The sequence below is a fragment of the Lissotriton vulgaris genome, chromosome 7 (assembly GCF_964263255.1).
Source record: "Lissotriton vulgaris chromosome 7, aLisVul1.2, whole genome shotgun sequence".
NCBI classification, from domain to species: Eukaryota; Metazoa; Chordata; class Amphibia; order Caudata; family Salamandridae; genus Lissotriton; species Lissotriton vulgaris.
The window spans coordinates 24,074,410-24,093,494 of record NC_141695.1 but is presented as its reverse complement, the minus strand read 5'-3'; the positions used below and the strand labels follow the sequence as shown (position 1 = coordinate 24,093,494).

The following is a 19,085-nucleotide window of genomic DNA, read 5'->3' as shown; positions in this document are numbered from 1 at the left end:
AGCTCATAATTCTATAGGCCCTAATACCTACAGAGTTCTGAACTAATGGATTGAGAGCAGGCTGAGGGTCCTCACCTTTACTATCTTGTCTTGGGGAGAGTCAATCGTTTTGATCCATGAAGGATAACGGGGCATAGCGGTTGAACAATTGAAGGGGTTGTGCAACGGGATTATACTGTGCTGGATGATAATGGTGAGCTGCTATATTGTGCCTTGGGTCCTGATCCCATCTGAAGTTCAAGTCCCAATTACTATCCCACCCTGGGGCAGGAGTCATTGGATAGGTAACGTTCTGCTGTTCGCCGTAGAAAAACTTTAAAGTTAAGGGAACAACAGTACCCCGTCTGCGTTGGGGGGGGGAATAGGTTAGCAAGAATGTTGGGAAGGACATCATTAGTTGAAAAACTCACTGCCACACAATCCCCTTTAAATTTTTTAGGCCGGTTTCCCAACCAGGGGACCCTAGTTACTGACTTAATTACACTTGCCAGATGTTGCTTTCCCCCTGGTGCTAGCCGTGTGTTACTGGTCAACCAGTGTAATGCCTTGCTACAAAGAGAAGTGGGGCTTTCCACTGTTCCCCCTTCCAGTGGAGGGACATTTGCTAAGACTAAAACCACAGGTGTGGCTTCTACTATAAATTGTAGAGGGTCTGTTGAGTGTGTTTGTACTGGGGGGATATTTACCAAAGAGGTTATATCTGTTGGAAAATTGACTGATAAGGAACCCTCATTGTTAACAGTCAGCGTTGATGGGTGAGATGTTAAATTCTCCTCAGGCAATTGATTTCCTACACTTTCACTTACAACATCTCCAGCAACATTTCCCCCTATGTTGTTACTCAGATGTTTGACTATTGTAGTTATGTTTTCTACCCCGCCAGCAACCAAAGTATGAAGTCCACCCAACTTCTTAACCTCCGCTTGCAGTTTGTCAATTTTTGATATTAGAGGTTTGATGATAGTGTTGATTTTTAACTCAAGGAAATCGCAATTTTTTCAAAAAAGGCATCCTAAAGAGTTGGATTTGATGTGTCCTCAACACTAATCACTTGCCTAAGTTTTGGGGTAATAGCCCTCTTCCGTCTTACCCCTGAACGTAACCCCACCCGCTTTGGTGGATTTTTAGTGCAAAGTCGTCTTGGCCTGGTGTCATGCCCTGTGGGGGACTGCTCGTCCGCTGAGGCACGAATCTGTTTCTCTTGATCAAGTTCAATGTCAGTGTCTGTGTTACCCTCGGCCTCTTCATTAGATCCCTCAGGGGCCGGGGTAGCGTTAACAGATGTATCAGTAAATCCTTGGGGAATAGGGCCGCTAGTAGTAGCCACACAGTGAGCTTCTTGCAATATAGTGTCATCAATCAAAATAGATGCGGAAGGAGACAGACATCGTAGATCAGGGGATTGGCTCAACCCCAGAGACTCTCTTCTCTGCATGTTTATCTTTTTAACAGTCTGCAGCAGATAATTGATAATGGTGTTTGACTGAACTTCCTCAAGTTTCTTGGGCATGATTAGCAGAATCCACACAAGATCAGTATTGAGCAGACAAAAAGGCAGTTAAAACAGCAAGGCTTACTTGAATATTGGGTCTTGCAGAGTTTTCCTGCAGCGTTTCTGGCCCAGCCCAGCCTCTTCTGGCCGTAGAGGGCCCGCCCTTTGCCCGGGCTTCGCTCCGGGCGTCCCGCGAAGCGGGTTTCTGCGCCGCTTAAGTGCGCCTCCTGGCGCCCTCGCGTTGTCAGAAAGCGCGCCGCCGCGTGGGCTGCCGGGAATTGTAGTCCCGGAGCGGAGGCGCGTGTAGTCAGCTGTTGGTTGACTCTTGGCGGTGGCGGCGTGCTTCAAGGTTCCTGGCTGCCTTGAAATGACTCCTGGCGGTGGCGGCGTTTGTCAGGTAAGTGCAGGTTGGTCTCCCCCGCTCCGCCGGTTTCTGCGCCGCTTAAGTGCGCCTCCTGGCGCCCTCGCGTTGTCAGAAAGCGCCCCGCCGTGTGGGCTGCCGGGAATTGTAGTCCCGGAGCGGCGGCGCGTGTAGTCAGCTGTTGGTTGACTCTTGGCGGTGGCGGCGTGCTTCAAGGTTCCTGGCTGCCTTGAAATGACTCCTAGCGGTGGCGGCGTCTGTCAGGTAAGTGCAGGTTGGTCTCCCCCGCTCCGCCGGTTTCTGCGCCGCTTACGTGCGCCTCCTGGCACCCTCGCGTTGTCAGAAAGCGCGCCGCCGCGTGGGCTGCCGGGAATTGTAGTCCCGGAGCGGCGGCGCGTGTAGTCAGCAGTTGGTTGACTCTTGGCGGTGGCGGCGTGCTTCAAGGTTCCTGGCTGCCTTGAAATGACTCCTGGCGGTGGCGGCGTGGATAAAACACCTCCCTGCAGCACTTCTGGGCGTTGAGGCTTGAACACCCTCCAAGAGCCTCCACTGAGGAGTGAGATTGTAAATATGGACTCCTTTCACGCATTATTCTGCATGAAACGGGCATTCAGTGTGTGTGGCGGTGGGTGTTCCCACGCAACTTCCATGGAACCTGTCACATTCCCAGATTTACAAAGTGTCCTAAACCTGGGAATGCGTCCGAATCCTACGCGTCCAAAGAGTGGGGCAACAAGGAGAAATACTTTTATTTCTCCTCGTTTTTTCTGAGCGTGCTGCATTCTGCAGCATGCATAGAGAGAGGAAAATTCCATTAATGATTGTTTTTGTGCAGGAAGGTACCCAGGATAGTGATCTGTAATGAGAAGTGTCAGGAAGCATTTGAGGAACTGAACAAGGAAGTATGCATATAACAAATGGGGGTGCGCAGCACTCAAAGACCAGTAAGCCAGAGTAGATGAAAAAAGTCACTTCTTTATTAGAAATCAATTCACTTTAAGAACATTCCATTTCATTCATCAGCCAACGCGTTTCGCTCCCATACGGGGAGCTTCCTCAGGGCGATAATAGTATAAATTAGCCAAATGCTAGTCACGTTGTATTTTTATTCAAAATGCCAGAACTCGTTGTTCCACAGTGTCCCTGACGCCGTATCCGTACTGCTCGTAATTATGCGATATGGAACATCCACTTCAATCAATTTAAAGAAATGAGTCCAATGGTAGTCAGATCAGCAGTCCTTAAGTTGCTGCTTTCAGGTTGTCGCCGCCACAAAAATGGATAAACCAAAAAGGTTGAAGAATGGAAAGTGTGTCCAATCAATTCGGCAAGTGTGGGTACAGCTAAAAATAACCCATATCTGTGATCGTCACTCTATCAGTCCGAGGTAGGAGATCAGAGCAATCCGTACTAGCAATTGCGTTTAAAATGCGCAAAAAGCAAAGAGAACCAGTATCTATAACAGGTTCATACAGTCCCTCCCACACGGCTACTGCCAATCAAAGCTGCCACGTGTATTGCATTGCGGCCAGTACATTCTGTAATCTTAAAGTCCGTGAGAATGTAGACTGACGATTTCCGATGCACTGCACCCAAACAGAACTAGAGCCAGTCTTTCATAGAGAAGATCCAGTGACTTTTATTAGTAGGAGATTACTACCAACAGAACAGAACTGGCCGGCTGTTGAGAAAGGGTGCTTTGCAGTAGAGTGGGCCTTGTGTACCTTTACCCTTGCATGTTTGGCACTAGGTTCTAGTGCAAATGGATCATAAACCATTGAAGTAGTTGATGGCAATGAAGGAAGAGAATCCCAAATTGTAGAGACTTCGCCAACTTGAAAGGGCTTAAAAAGATCCTGTGGATACTTCCCTTTCCTGCTCACAGAACAGTCATCTAAGCTTTGATATTATCAAGGTTGGATTACTGTAACATCTTGATTTTAGGAACAGATAAGACTGTGATAAAGCGCCTACAGGTGGTTCTGAACTCTGTTGTCTGGCTCTGCAAACACTCCTCTGCTTACAGTCTCCTTTGCCACCTGATCTGGCTCCCAGTCGATAGGCAAATACATTTTAAAGTACTCAGATTTCTGTATACAATCAGCACACTCTTGGGACACAGGCACCTGCAAAAATTGAGGGTTCTCTATCACTCATCCGGCACTTTGCGCTTGAGCAATCGACTGCTTTTCTCATTCCCTATAAATAAACGCATAGGTGCCCGCTCTTTCTCTTTTCTCTGCCCTAGGCTACGGAACTCCATCCACAAGTCTTTTTGTCCACCTGTGGCAAGGAACTGAAGACTTGGCTGTTTTAGATCTCCTCAATAATCTGTTCTTCCTGTCCTCCAAGAGCTGGAAAACCCCCAGGAGTAGCTATGGCCTATACAAGAATGCAATACAAAATAATAATATTAGAAATGGTCTATTTTGTTGCAAGAGTTAGACTTTGTAGTGGAGTGGAGCTAATGGACTCTCCTATTTAGTTTTACTGATCTGATCTGACAACCTGACTTCTCCAGGTTAGCTGTTGGTTTGGGATACCCTGACCTGGGAGAGGCATGGTAAGTGACGTGAACTGCTACCCTGAATGCCCAGCTGCAACAATATCTGGATCCCTGGTGCTGCTTTATGCTCATGGGTGAACACAAATCATCAGTGTGCAGCATGACCTAGGCCTGTCTCACAGACTGCACTCTTGCTTATACCGCTGGGCTTCCCCATAGCGTGTCTGTGTGTGTGTGTCAGGGGAGCAGTAGACAGGAACCTGGGTGATTGATTTGCTTGTGAACATAGAGATATGTGCAGTACATGGAAGCCTGTGGGTTCAATATTTGTGGATTGGTACACTAATGAGAGCTGGTTGGACACACACTGGAGAAAGAAAGAGCCAGGCTCTTCAGTACACTTCAAAAGGGCTCTTTGATCCTGAAAGAAGTCACTAGTCAGAGGGCCTGGGCACAACTCAAGAAGGTGATGGGGCGGATAAGAGAATCAAAGAGTAGGACTCAGACCCTATGGTAACCTTACGTTAGATGTATACCAGTGATGCTGGCATTCAGCACGAGTCCCTCCCATGGCCTGTGTTGTGAGGAATGGTTTGCTACTCCTGTGACAGACTGCTTATTTGGTGAAAGGACAGAGGAATGAACACTTCAAAGGATGCAGCCTCCAACCTGAACTCCAAAAACTGAAACACTAAATCTATCTGGAAATAGATTGTAAAAAGTCAAGCTTGGAGCACTCAAGCTCTCAGCCATCAAGGAGCCAGCTGTGGCTGTACCTCGACATGGAGAAACTCAGCAAGAGTTCTGCCAAGTGTGACCAGGTCTGGGGATCAAGGTCCGCCGGTCTCACAGCTGGGTGAATGTTAGACTTGGCATCTTTTGGCGTGTATCCCCAAAGAGCTTTTGCTTTCCGCCTTCCCGTTTTTGACTCTGTTTTTGCTGGCGTAGTGTTTCTCTTCACTTTGAGCACTGCTGATCAGTGGTAAAGCGCAAGTGCTCCTGTGGTAGAGTATGTTATGGATTGGTGTTTACATGATTGGCTGTTTGGTTTTCTTGTCAGCCCCTAGTGAAGTGCACGGAGTGTGCCAGGGCCTGGGAACCAAATGCTACGTGTGGGCCTGCAGCACGGATTGTGCCACCCAGTGAGTAGCCTTAAAAAGGTAACTCAGACCTGCCATTGCAGAGTCTGCGCGCAGTTTATAACTGTCATGTCGGCTTGACCCATGCACACACTGGCTAGTTCCTAACCTTCCCTTTTCGTACATGTCAGGCACCCCTGAGGTAGGCCCAAAGTACCCCTGAGGGCAGGGTGCGGTGTATGTGAAAGGTAGGACATGCCCTGGTGTGTGTGGCATGTCCTGATAGTGAATTACAGCCCATATTGTTTTTTCACTATTGCAAGGCTACCTGTTCCTCATAGGACAGAATGCGAAGTTTGTTCATAACATCTTAAAAACATAACTAGCCCTGGGAACTAGGTGGTAAAATACAATTTAGTATGCCTGAATTCAGAATCTAACAATGCATCTTTTAGTAAAGGTGATTTTTACATTCTGTGTTTAAAAATACCACTTTTAGGAAGTAGGTATTTTCTTGCTCAGTCATCCCATGTGCCTCTGCTGGATTGCGGAGTGCCTGTCTGGGTTTTGGACGACAGATGGGAAACAAGGGTGGCTCCCGATACTCTAGGTAGGTCAGGAAAGGGCTGAATAGACCTAGGCTACGATGGGGGAAGAGGGAGGAGATTTCCTTGCACCTCAAAGGGCCTGTTCTGCCTCTGACAATGCCGGTTCCACCCCCTGCCTGGAAATCACACCAGAGAAGGCAGAGCTGGTTCTAGCTGGGCATAGACACCCTCTGTCTAGAGAATCAAAGGATTTGTGCATACAAATACTGGGTCCCAGACCCCTGAACTTTAGAACCCTTTTGGATCAAGAAGACTGCGAAGAAGAAGAGCTGGAGAAGCTGTGAGGAGGGACTACCACTTTGCTGTGTGCTTTCCTGTGTTAGCCGACAGTGGCTGCATCTGTCTTGGGCAGTGAAAGGACTGGACTGAACTTTTTGCAATCTACTTTTGTGAGTTTCTCCAAGGGCTTGAGGTAGAGCTTGTCCCCTGTTCAAAAAGTCTCAGGAACAGCAATTACTTCAAGCTCTTCTGCCCTCAGCACAGGGGACTGTGTGTTTTGTGCTGTGACAGAAGAAAAGCAACTTGACGATGTCTACGATGCTGCTGCCGACTCCGTGTCCTGAAGGCACCGCAAAGGGCACCACTGCAACGCCGCACTGCGACCCTGGTCTCACTGATGACGCCTGCTGATGCCCACCAAGCCGCTGCTCGCACCACGACCTGTGGGCACTGCACTCTGCACCGCCTCGCTTCACGCTGAAGCCTGGGCATGGCAGAGAGCACCGCCGCACTGTGACCCCGGTCTCACCGACGACGCCTTCTGACTCCACCACTGAACCGTTGCTCGCACCGCGACCTGTGGGCAACGCACTCTGCACCGCCTCGCTTCACGACGATCCCTTGGCCACCCCAATGCCGCCGCTCCACGCCAAAATAGAGTCGCTGCTTGCACCATGGTTTGAGGGCACGGCTCTGAAGTTACACGATGCACCGCCCTCATCCCACACCGCAGCCTTGGCCTACCGAGGCCAGCACCATCGACTCCCGTTCATCGGCCGACAACAGCGCTTCAGCAACGACAAAGCTGCTGCTTGCACCGTTACCTGCCAGCATCGTGATGAGCTCCCCCTTCACCTCGCACTGTGACCCTGGTCTTACTGACTATGCCATCTGACGCCGCCACCGGGCCGCTGTTCGCACCGCTGCCTGAGGGAACCACACGCTGCACTTCGCACCGCAACACCCGATGCCAGTGCTACTGATCCCAACGGAAAGGAGCACGACCTGCAACGTGAGTTACTTCAAGAGCCTCGGCGACCTGCATCTCTAACAGGTACTGTTTGCGGGTTTTCCCGACACCGTAGCTGGTCCGCGATGCAGCGACCAGCTGGAACTGTTTGGATTTGTTTTCTCACAATGCCGTTATAGCTCCGGGCGGAGCTATTGACATCAAGTACTGTAGTGTGGATTCTTCTGATTTTTGGTCTTGTATATAAAGATATTGGCTATTTTTCTAAACTGGTGTGCTGTCCTTTTGTAGTGTTTACACTGTATTACTGTCGGTGATGTGCAAATGCTTACACATTGCCTCTAAGATAAGCCTGACTGCTCGTGCCAAGCTACCAAGTGGGTGAGCAGGGGTTATTTTAGGAGTGTAACTTCCTTATCCTGACTAGGAAGAAGGGTCCCTACTTGGACAAAGGTGCAAGCCCTTGCCAACTAGAGAACCCCATTTCTAACATTGGTTTGCACTTGACTTACAGTGATTGGTGTGAACCACTACCATATCGCAGACCATTAAGTGCCACATACTAGTCCTTTTTCTTTTTGGCCTATTTTTTGATCTTGCCAGTTTGAACTTGCTACTTCGTCATGCCGGAATCAAGAGCATCATCCGTTGCATCCCTGGAAATTGCCTTTGAGGAGGATAGGTTGGAACTCTACAATGTGAGGAAATTGAAATCCATCTGCAAGAGCCTAAAAGTCCAAGTCAGAGGCCTCACAAGGAAGAACGAGCTACAAAAGGCACCGAGAGCCTGGGTAGCAGCCTGAGATGCAAGTGGGCAATCTGGCATTCTTAGTGGAGAGGCGGAGGGGCCTATTCCTAGGGCGGATGTGCTTTTGGCATGGGGGAACCCTTCAGACCAGCCAGCAGTAGCCTGTCTCCAGAGGAGCTGGAGGACAGGTGGGAAGCAATGAAGTTCGAGTTGTAAAAACTCAGGATGAAAAGTGAGAGGAAAAACAAAAGAATAACCATTGAGGAAAGGAAGATGATGTCACACCATGAGCGAGGTCTGGAAGGGAGGAGTAGGCCCGGCGCAGATGGTGGCAGCAGCTCGTCAAGAGAGGCAGACAGAACTGTGCACCTCCCTAAGAATGTGGGCAACAAATTCAAGAAGGGGGATGACATACAAAGGTGGTTTCAGGGGTACGAGGCAGCAATCCACATGAATGGGGTCCCTGAGGGAAATTGGGGAGCAGGATTGTGGCCTCTGTTCCCTGAAGAAGCGAGGGACACTTTAATAGCTTTGAGTAAGGGGTATCACCTCGCCTATCCAGACATGAAGGACGCCCTCCTCACTAAGTATGGCCTTACTTCTGAAAAGTACTGGGATCAGTTCAGGTCCTGTAAGAAGTCTGATGCCAACACTTGGTTGGAATGTGTGGATGTGTTTTGCCAGTCACTGGATGGCTGGGTGAAGGGTAGTAATGTGACAGATTATCAGGGGCTCTACAATGTGATTGCATGGGAGCACTTCTCCAGTCAATGTTTTGTAGATCTGCACCAGCACCTAATTGATAGTAAGCTGACTGACCTTAGGAAGCTTGCTCTGGAGGGGGACTGCTGGGTGAGTACAAGGTTCCGCAAGAAAGCATTTGGGGGAGACTCCGCCAAAGGTGGGCAGGGTCCACAGCAGAAAAGTGGGGGAGACAAGGATAAAGCAAAGGAGTTCTCTAAAGGGCCCCAAACTAAAACCCAGGGTAAAGGTTCCCATCCCCCCGGAGTTAAGAATCAAGGGGTCTCGTCAGGAATTCCTGCTGAGACCGGTCCCCGCAAATGTTTTGCATGTGACCAGGTGGGGCACATGAAGGGGGATACCAGGTGCTCCAAGGGGGCACAGCCACCCACTGGTGGGCAGTCCAAGGTGTTGGCTAATGTAGCGCTTAGGGAGGAGGAGGAGGAGTACCCACAGGAGGGTGGGGACCCCACAGAAATGACCCTCGTCTCACTAGGGGACAGTGAGATGGTCCAGTGGACCCAGGTGCCCCCTAACACAAAGAAATACAGCACCTGGGTAGGTGTGTTGATTCTGTAAGATCTATGAAGGGTGTCCAACACCATTGAACATGGTCTCTTCCCACAACAGCTGTGTGACTACTTTATGAAGGACACAGCACTCCAGTGGATTAGGAGGTCCACATTAATGTGGTCCCTTGTCAGAATGATTAAACTCTCCTGAGGATATTCAAATGTACCCTAAGATATACTTTAGAAGGGATGTGCAAAATTCTTTAAAAAGCTAAGAGACTGTCAGTGGTCCAGAACCTGTGGGGACAGACACATAGGCACTCATTATTATATGCATGTGAAAAAACATAGACACCCATGTTGCATTTACATACAATCTCTCTCCTCTCTCTGTTATTTGTATATTTGTTTTAGGAATTCGTGGTTAATCAGCTGGCCACTGCTCCTTTCTGGATTGGTCTGCGAAACGAAAATGGCACCTGGAGATGGACCACTGGAAACAACTTTACAGATAAGTATGTATCAGCTTTCTAAACGTCATTCCTTTACAGTCTGTTATGTAAATTCCTGCTGGTATGACGTGCGTAGTGGTAGTCAGTGATAATATATTTATCTATGCAACACTACTGGTCACTAAACCCCCACTACCCCTTAGCATGGAGGAATCATAAAATTAAGAGTTATTGCAGAGAGGGTTTTTATACATCATTTGTTGTAAATACCTTGGGGCCTATTCACAAAGTGGATTTTGTAGTACATTTAGTAATATGGCAATAGTAACACTAAAGTACTACAAAATGCTAATCACGGCCTGTGAGTGTGAGTCTAGCTCGACCTCATCTGTCGTTTCTATGGAGAGATCCTCAGGCATGTAAGTTTACTATTACTTTCTATTAAACAGGAGGGGCTTAGGGATGAGTAGGGAGGGGTTAGGGGGGGGACATGCACCCAGCCTCAAAAGAGTAAACCCATTGCTATTCACAAGCTGCAATTCTAAAGTTACTGCAGACAAGAAGGGTCCTAAAACAGCAGTAAATTACTCCAGTGCAGAGCTAAAGCAGGTCCAACACCGCACATGGCCAATCACTGGTACTGCAACACCCTCCCATAGAAAGTAATGACAGCAGGGACTTAAAATAAAATCCATGAGGGCCATAGTGGGAAGACTGCTCCTCCAATGGTGCTCATTACTCTTCAAATCCATAGTCCAACATGATGAACGTCTGTGATCTCGAGGCTCGATTAAAGCAATACTGTCCACAAAGAACACAGGAAATTCAATTCACATGTCAGTCTTAGATAAATACATGTCAAGGAGACATGTGACATTATGTGCCCAGACATTTGCACTCCCTTTAAAAGTGTTGATCACTGTGTGTGAAATAAATATGGGCTCAATGAAACAGTATTCCACTTACCTTTAGGGTTGAGTGAGAGCTACTTAAATGGGACTGGTTGTGTGTACAAAGTTTAGAAATCTTGCTGGACAGACCAAGTACATGTAATGCAATATGCAAATTAAGCCAGACCTTTGAGTTAAAGAGTGATGTTAGCCAGAAATGAGGTGATAAAAGATTAGAAATTGTGCTGAAATGCCAGCACCCACCAATTCTTGCCTGGACGCCGCTACCTTGCAGCTTGGTGCAATGACAGCAAGAGGGGGAGTGTGGGGGAGGGAGGTTAATCAATGTCATTGATTACAGAAGAAGCAGTAGGTGCTGTGTAGTAGATGGGTTTCTGGTGGAGCAGGTATTCACCCAAGCGTGTGTGACAGGCAGCAATTTAACCCATGACATCCAGTCAAATGCTTTTTATGCATTGAGAGTCACCCTAAAGCCTCAGCTTCCCCAACTCACCCACCATTGACATTAAACTGCATGTTTAGGCCATTACTTTTTGATCCATTCACAATCAAGCTTGCCTAATCACGGTGTACATGTCTGGGCATGACAAGCGGAATCCTGGTAAGGACGAATGTTGCAATCTTTTTACAGTACGCTGTGATTAGCAAATAGTACCAACCTTGCCTCAGACTTTCATGAGGTTTGCAAGGACAATGATTCTAGCCTCCATCTTGATAGCCGGGAGGAGACGGGAGTCTAATTATATTGTAGTAACCTAAGGACACCTGAAAACCGTCTACCCCCTCTGTGGCAGGTGATTCTCTGGGGGATAACTCTCTGATCACCCCCGTTATCTTGTCAACTGGCAAACGCCTGTTCGGATCGGCATCATCCTTTGGACACTCTTTATCACATTCAGTCTAATAATCATGTTTCTGCTTCTTTAGTGCAGATTTGTATTCTGCTCTTGTATCCTTCAGTAAACCTCCATGACATGATATGTAACCTCAACAACACCCGCCTCGGCTGTCTCTGAGTTATTGCATGATTTCCAAAGAAGACAATCTCTCTGCCAGCTGCTATGTGAAGCTTACTTTTTAGAGTTTTAATGTCACCCAATTTACATTTGTTTTCGGAGTCTTCATAACGGGACCTTTGATGTTTTAGCTCTTCCTGAATCTTTTCTAGATCCCCCCTGCAAGACTTCAGTACACCGCCCTGTACTGATAAATGTACACCAGCAGTGCTTGATGTGGATAAGGTTAAGTTCTGGGCCCAAGGCTTTGCTACGAAGCCTGCAGTCGGTGCTGTTGAATGCCAGGGGGGCTGAACCCCAAAGCTGCTTAGTCTTGATTCCACCTCACGCCTCTTTCATCCACCACCAGAGACTCCCTGTCTCTGTATCTCACTCTTTCAGGTTCTTTTTTATCCCCAATATCATTCTTGGTCTCTTTTTTCCATTCCCCCCACCTGTGTTTTTCTATCTCTCACTTTGGGTCAAAGTCTTATGAGGTTACATAAGTGCCCGGTGCCCCACCTGCAACCACCACCTCACATTAAGCATTGAATACCAGGAACACAGACTGGAAAGGTTAAACATTGTTGGTCAGCATGCCAGTGGTATAATTCATCAGCTAGTCAAGATAAAAAGACTATTGGAAAACAACTCCAGTTTAAACCTCCTGCTAGTGGCCCAGGGAATGGAAATAATTAAAAGTACAAGCAGGAAACACTTTTCACCAGTTCCTTCATTACATATCCCTGGATATCTGATGAACAATGACCTAATGGTAATCACTGCAGCTACCCAAAGCTAAGCATCCATGTGAGAGGGTCCCAATCAATCTTTTCAGCACACTGGTCAATTGTCAACAAATGTGATAACGTAGTCAAGAGGCAGCAGCTTAACAAACCACTGTAGGTGTTTCAGGGTTTTACCTTCTCAATTTCTTCAACGTTGCCTATATAAAGGTGAGCTATTACTGTCTCTATAAAGATGGCATCATGTTGCAACAATCTCCTCCTCTTACATCCGTGCATTGCTGGTGTCACATATCACACACCTCCTCAAAAGCAAACCCAACAAATGGATGGGGTTAATCAAGGATGAAGTGTTAGGTGGGTGTGGCCAGTTCTGGATCTTAAAGAAATCTGCATTGTAGCCTTGGTGGAGCTACAGAATAATCATCACCTGCTACTTAAATTCGATGTTGCTGGGAAAGTTTTAAGTAACTTTGCAAGCCACCTTCTTCCCAAGTGTGGGCGGATGCTGTGCAGTGTCAAGAGGCAGTGAAAAGGCCCAGGGGAACAGTAATGGACATTTCAGTTTTATGTGTGACCCGAGCGATAGAGTGAAGAAGTTATGTGTACAAGCTCCAGACCAGCCCCAAGTCTCTCTGGGGCTTTCTGAACAATCAAAGAGCTAAAACGGCCAGTGCAGACCCTCTATTATTCTGATCAATCAAATATTTGGAATGGGCCCATGACTTTCCACAGCAAAGGAGTAAAGTCCTGCATTTGTACAAATAACTTTCCTGGGGAGGGTTGGTGGACAGAGACCAATAGTGGAGCTGACCAGGATCCTGGTATATTCCGTGAGCGGTGATCTTTGAAGGGGGAGTGGGTTGTACAAGTGCTAAGATGATCCTGCAGAGTGTTGGCTTAAGATGTCCAGTCTTATTGTGCAATATTGGATCACAGGTTGTCCTGACTGTTCAGGCTCTAGACTTTGGTTAAGGTAACTTTTGTGAGAATGCAGCCAGTCTTATCTGGTTTTGCAAAATGTCCAACATTTTTATATGTTTTTTATGCAACAGCATTTTGATAAGGTGAATCTTAGAGGTCTCAACAATACAGAGTTTATATTACAATTGGGCAATAATGTGCTAGACTTAACATGGCCTTCTAGAAACAATTTTCTAAAATATTTTGGCATTCAAAAAGTTGTATTTGAAGGATGTCAAAATCAAACTGATTTAGAAAAAAATATGGGCTAAATATTAGAGCAAAGAAAACATTTGTGGAGGCCACAGTAGGTCAGCACTAGTCTCAAAGAATAAACTCAACAGCCAAAAGATCTTGTTCTCTTAGGATGTCCTAGCGTGGGCACAAGATCAAGGTAGGATTCGCCTCAGGAAGTGGTGCAATGACCTCAAGGGATAGGCACACTTCCAGGAGTTGGTCTAGTTAGAATTTACGTACATGAAATGCATGTATGACATCAGTTATCAAACCTGTCCCCTTTTATCACCTGTAGACAACGTGCAATAGGTTTGCTAAATCGGTCATTGTTTATTCTTGTCCATCAATGAACAGTGCTTACATATATGGACCCGAATGGTCATGCAGCAAAATTCATAACATATCCAGCTCTCCTCATTTATAGATATTGAATATCTCCTAAATTACATTTTTCTTATTGTAGAATCAATGGTGGTGCAGCTGACCAGGCAAGCTGTGGCACCATGAATGGTGGTAGAGTTGGCAGTGATCCTTGCAAAAATCCAAACAAGTGGATATGTGTGAAGAATGCCACAGTTTTCCCACCCGCCTCGGAACTCTACAATTAAGGGAATTGTTGCATCGTTTCCCTCGGCCTGTTATCGGTTAATGTTAAAATATAAGGAATTGTGTTTACTTTAAAAATATGTTTTTTGTTATTTTTGAGATTTCTGTCTAATTACAATAGACTGTGTCTTCACTACCAGATAAAAGCCAATCTGTGTTCTTGTCTCAATCATTAAGTGTATTGCATTGTTAACGACCATAGTCCCTCATCGCTGCTGTTGACCCCTACTGCTCTTGTAAACGGAGCAGTTTCAGGTTGTAATAGACGGGGAGGATCAAGTGTGAAATTTGAGGATGGTTTGACCATGGCTGTGAAGCTCAGGTCCAGGAGGGGGGGATCCGGGGCAGATTTCAAGGACAACCAACATCTGTCTAAATAGATTTCATTTAGGGTAATTGTTTGTGGTTGTTTCTCTTGTGAAGGTCCTGCAATCCTGGACCTACCTTGTGCACCCCTGCTCCAAACCTCTGTATTATTCCTGCACCCCTTCTTGTATCTTGCTTTCAATAGGATAGTGTCCGGCTCTGGGGTGCTTCCACCAACCTTTTAAAAATCACCTTCATGTCTGGAATGTAAGCGCTCAGGCGACAGACGAAAGGGAATGACCACCATATTCTGGGCATCATGGCTGGTGCATCACTCTTTATGGATTAGTTTCAGTGATTGTTCGTGTGCAGAGAAAGTGAAGAGTAACATTTTCGAAATGGCTTTATTACTACTAATTGTTTTTAAATTACTGTAGCTGGCTTTCTTCGCACAACGTTTTGAATACACAACTATGAAGTACGTTACCATGCTTAAATAAACCTTGTTTTGCACAAATGTGCTTCCATGCTTGCAGTCCGCACAGCTGGCCATCTCCGATAATATCTACAATATTTGAAGGCCTGGTTTAGTGAAACGTGTGACAAGTCAGCATCTATGTGCCAGTGTCATAGCATCCTCCTCGCCGGCCCGTTCCACAGGATGCTGAAAGAATGGCGTTCTACAGCCCTAGCTAGCAAACACGAAGTGTTGTTTTAAATTTGGCAGATACCGGTCAGGTGCCAAAATCTGGCAATGTCTGGTCTGCCCTTTTTAGAGTGTATAGACATATATATTGGCCAGGTGGGTCTACTGCCAATTTGTGCCGCATGACTGGTATCAGTCAATCTCTAAATAAGCCCCACTGACTTGCAACATATTTCACTAAACCCGCCCCCTCAGAAGTTTTAGATCCTGAATATTTTTTATTTGATCAGTCTGATACTTTGCTTTTTCATGTGGTATGGGATGCTTTCAAAGCAACAGCCAGAGATTTTATTATTGGCTATGTCTCTAAAAAACATAAAAAAGCCAAAGAATTCACAAAAACCCTCCTAGACAAGATAACGAGATTGGAGCATTCTTATTACTCTTCTAAGTCTAAAACATGTTTATCTGAACTCATAAAAGTCAAATTTCAGTTTAATAAGGCATCAACAGACAATGCTTCAACGTATTTATTAAAATCCAGTGCAAAGTTTTATGGGGGTCAGAATAAAGCAGGGAAAGTACTAGATAACTATTTCAAAGTTACTGTATTTTCCGGCGTATAAGACAACTTTTTAGCCCTTGAAAATCCTCTTGAAAGTCGGGGTCGTCTTATACGTCAGATGTCATAATTGCCAGTGTCCCAGTGTCAAGTGAAATGAGTGTGTGTTGATCTGTAAATTGTGTCCTTCGAGTAATGTGCAACGTTACAGTGCACAGCATTAGTACAGTGTACAATTTAATTCTTTTTTCCTTACAGATTGGATAAATTCACTCCCTGAATAGAGCAGCTGAGATTATTAATTGATTTTAAAGAACCAAGGGACCTACAAGGCCTTTTGTTCGCATATTGGGTGAGTGAATCACAACACAATGGAGGTTGGGTATTACCAAAAAATGGTCCCGCACCAATAAAGGAAAGCTCACCTATCAAAAGGAGACTTTTATCTCCTAAACACGCATTGTCAATAACACATAAAGATATACTCAACACCACTACAAATACCAATCAACAAAATTTCAATCACAATGCAAACCAAACAGAAAAAACGGATGCTGGATCAATATGGGACATACATTATCAAACTTCAGTATTAACTTTGGAAGCCTTAGTCGCACAGTTAAATAAAATGGACATTCAAATAGACATTTTGGGTCTTATGGCCAACACAGTTGCAGGAATTGAGACCAAATTATCCGACCTAAACAACCTAATAATAAAAGCAGAAAAGGAAAAAACGCCAACTTGCATAGAATGCACATGTGCACCAATAATAAACAAACTAGTACTCATACCGGAAGTTGTAAATACAATACTGGAGGAAGCTAAAGAAGCTATACAAAAAAGAAAGCGGGAAATAGTAAGGAGGATGGATACCAAATTAATAAAAAAACAACCTTGGAAAACAAGCAGGAGGAACTGACGAAATTGTCTATTGAACACAGTAAAATGACAAATGTGATTAATCAAGAGAAAACAATTTATGATATAAGTGAAAACAAAGTAAGAAAAAATCAGGACATTCTATAAATAAACGGGATATAGAAGATGAAGATTTGAGGGCTTTTGAACTAACATAAAGACAAAAAAAGAAACTGAGGAAAGCAAGAAACAAGGCAAATAAGGAAAGCTTTACGTATCCAGAAACAGAATTAACCAAACCTTTTACAGAAATAGAAAGAACTCCAGATCTCAAATACTGTGGAATTACAAATTCTTTGGATCAAAAGAGAATAAAGAATATAACATCTAGCGGAGGGGTCAACGAGATGCCCGAAACAAAAGTGGCAAAAAATGCCTCAGGAGAGGAGAAATACTACGACATCTTCTCTAAACCAGCCACAACCAACTCCAAACAAAGTCAGACAGAAAGAAGCACCACTAGTTTAACTGAAATATCTGACTTAACCACCGGTCCAAGCGACGTCAGGCAAAATATAGAAAAAGCAGCTCAACCAATAATTAAAAATAATGCCAACGGCTGTATAATAAATGATCTCACTCTTCCAGGAATTTAAAGCCATGAAATCCAGAGTATGACTGAGGGAAATAGAACAAGGCCGTCACAGGAGTTAGGAATCATATCGTCTAATGAAAATGACGCACAGAGGCACATGCATCCAATTAATCAAATTCCGACCGACTGGCACGGAAAAAACTTGCCCAGACAACCGAACGACTTGCATGGAAAAAACTTGCCCAGTCAACCCTTAACTTGTAATATACAAGATGTTCTCCCCGAATGGAAAGAAACAGGGATTACTGGATTAACGCCATACTGCCCCACAGGTAAAGAGATAACTGATGGTCTGACTTATGAAAAAATACAAGATAATTTAGTTATTGTAAAAAAAGGTCTTAGCAGGCAGATTACCCTTAAAGAAAACGGTAAAAAAAGGGAAAAAATAAGTGATGTAATGACACATAAAAAAGGGACCGTACAATTAGTCCTTAAACCATTATTTGAATCAAGAGGACCTCATGACATTCTTAATAGAGGAAACATCCTCCGCCTAATGAAAAATTTACCAACTCTTGCAAGAATAACAACAGAAGACATCAAATCAGTGGGCTTCCAGGCAAATCCTGATGGCACACTGCCATTAACACTGATAACAGTCCCCACCGGTCCAATAGCGGATTCTATCCTGAAAGAGCATGGATGCTTTCCTGATTGGGGTATATTGATTAGTCAACTCCCGCCAGTAGTCTATCCAACATCCCTTTTAAATATGGGAGGCAATACAAAAAAACCTCAGTCCAGTGAAAGGAACCCAGTTTTTTCCATATTAAAAAATCCCTTGGGAAAATCAAACAAAGAAGCTAGATTCTGTTCGATACCATTAGAGAAAGTGAACACAAAAGAGGCAAATAAACATTGGATTATGGAATCCCTCCATGGAACAAAGGATAACTGACAAGAGCAAGTGCAAGAAAAGACCACAGCCTTCACAAAATTGAAGATATGCTCATGGAATATAAATGGGATCTGTGGACAAAGGAGGGAAGCTAAAATCCAAGGATTTTCAACTGAAACTCAAATAATACTACTCCAGGAAATTTGGTCAATAGACCCGTTTATGTTGAAACATCATACGGGATACTTTGAACCTTCTGTTAAACATCACAAATTTGGACGCCCTTGTGGAGGGTTAGCAATATTTGTATCAAACGACCTACAAGCAAAACATGAGTTAATCCACACAAATAACTCATACCTACTTGCATTAAAAATTTGCTACAAAGTTTGTAAAAGTACCCCTTATAAAACATTGACTCTTGTAAATGTATACTTACCACCAAAGGGGACCTTAAAGAGAGAGTTGATTACTACCTTAAATGATCTTTTATTGGAGCAAATTTTGGAAGACCCCCTGGCAGACTATATTGTAACAGGGGACTTCAATACAAACTCGCTAATGCCTATGGTATGGAGCGACTTTGTTCAATCGCAAAACCATCAATGGGCAATCCCTGACCCAATAAAGGGACTTAAAACCGATACTCGTCAAAATAAAATAGGGATAAACTTGGTGAAGGATAAGGAAGCGTTGGGACTTAGAATACTGAATGGTAGATTTCGAACGGACTCTCCACCGGCTTGCTCATTTCATTCAAAAAATGGTACTTCCCGAATTGACTATACGCTGACGTCATTATCTATCTTTAATAAGGTGACATCATATACCTTGAATAAAGTTATGGACAGTGATCATAGCCAACAAATTATTGTGATAAATATATTGTGCCCAAAACCTGAGACTTTCCGGACAATTCCTGGTGAGATCTGTACCATTAATTATAAAAAACTTATATGGAAACCCGAAAATTCAGATGAGATCACCGGAAGGGCAAAACAATTAGTAAAAGAATGTATGGATGAAGAAACAAGCATAGACCTCATGGAACGATGGGAAAATTTCACC

At 44.9% G+C, this 19,085-nt stretch overlaps 1 protein-coding gene across 1 annotated transcript in view; it reads left to right on the top strand.

The window, feature by feature from the left end:
* Positions 1 to 14,295, top strand: part of LOC147700552 (C-type lectin domain family 12 member A-like) — a 117,675-nt gene extending 103,380 nt beyond the window's left edge. Inside the window, exons 6-7 of the mRNA XM_086928449.1 lie at positions 9,651 to 9,751; positions 14,004 to 14,295. Of these exons, the coding sequence (XP_086784575.1) occupies positions 9,651 to 9,751; positions 14,004 to 14,148 (246 nt within the window). The 3' untranslated portion in view covers positions 14,149 to 14,295. The remainder of the gene's footprint in view (positions 1 to 9,650; positions 9,752 to 14,003) is intronic.
* Positions 14,296 to 19,085: the final 4,790 nt, after the last annotated feature.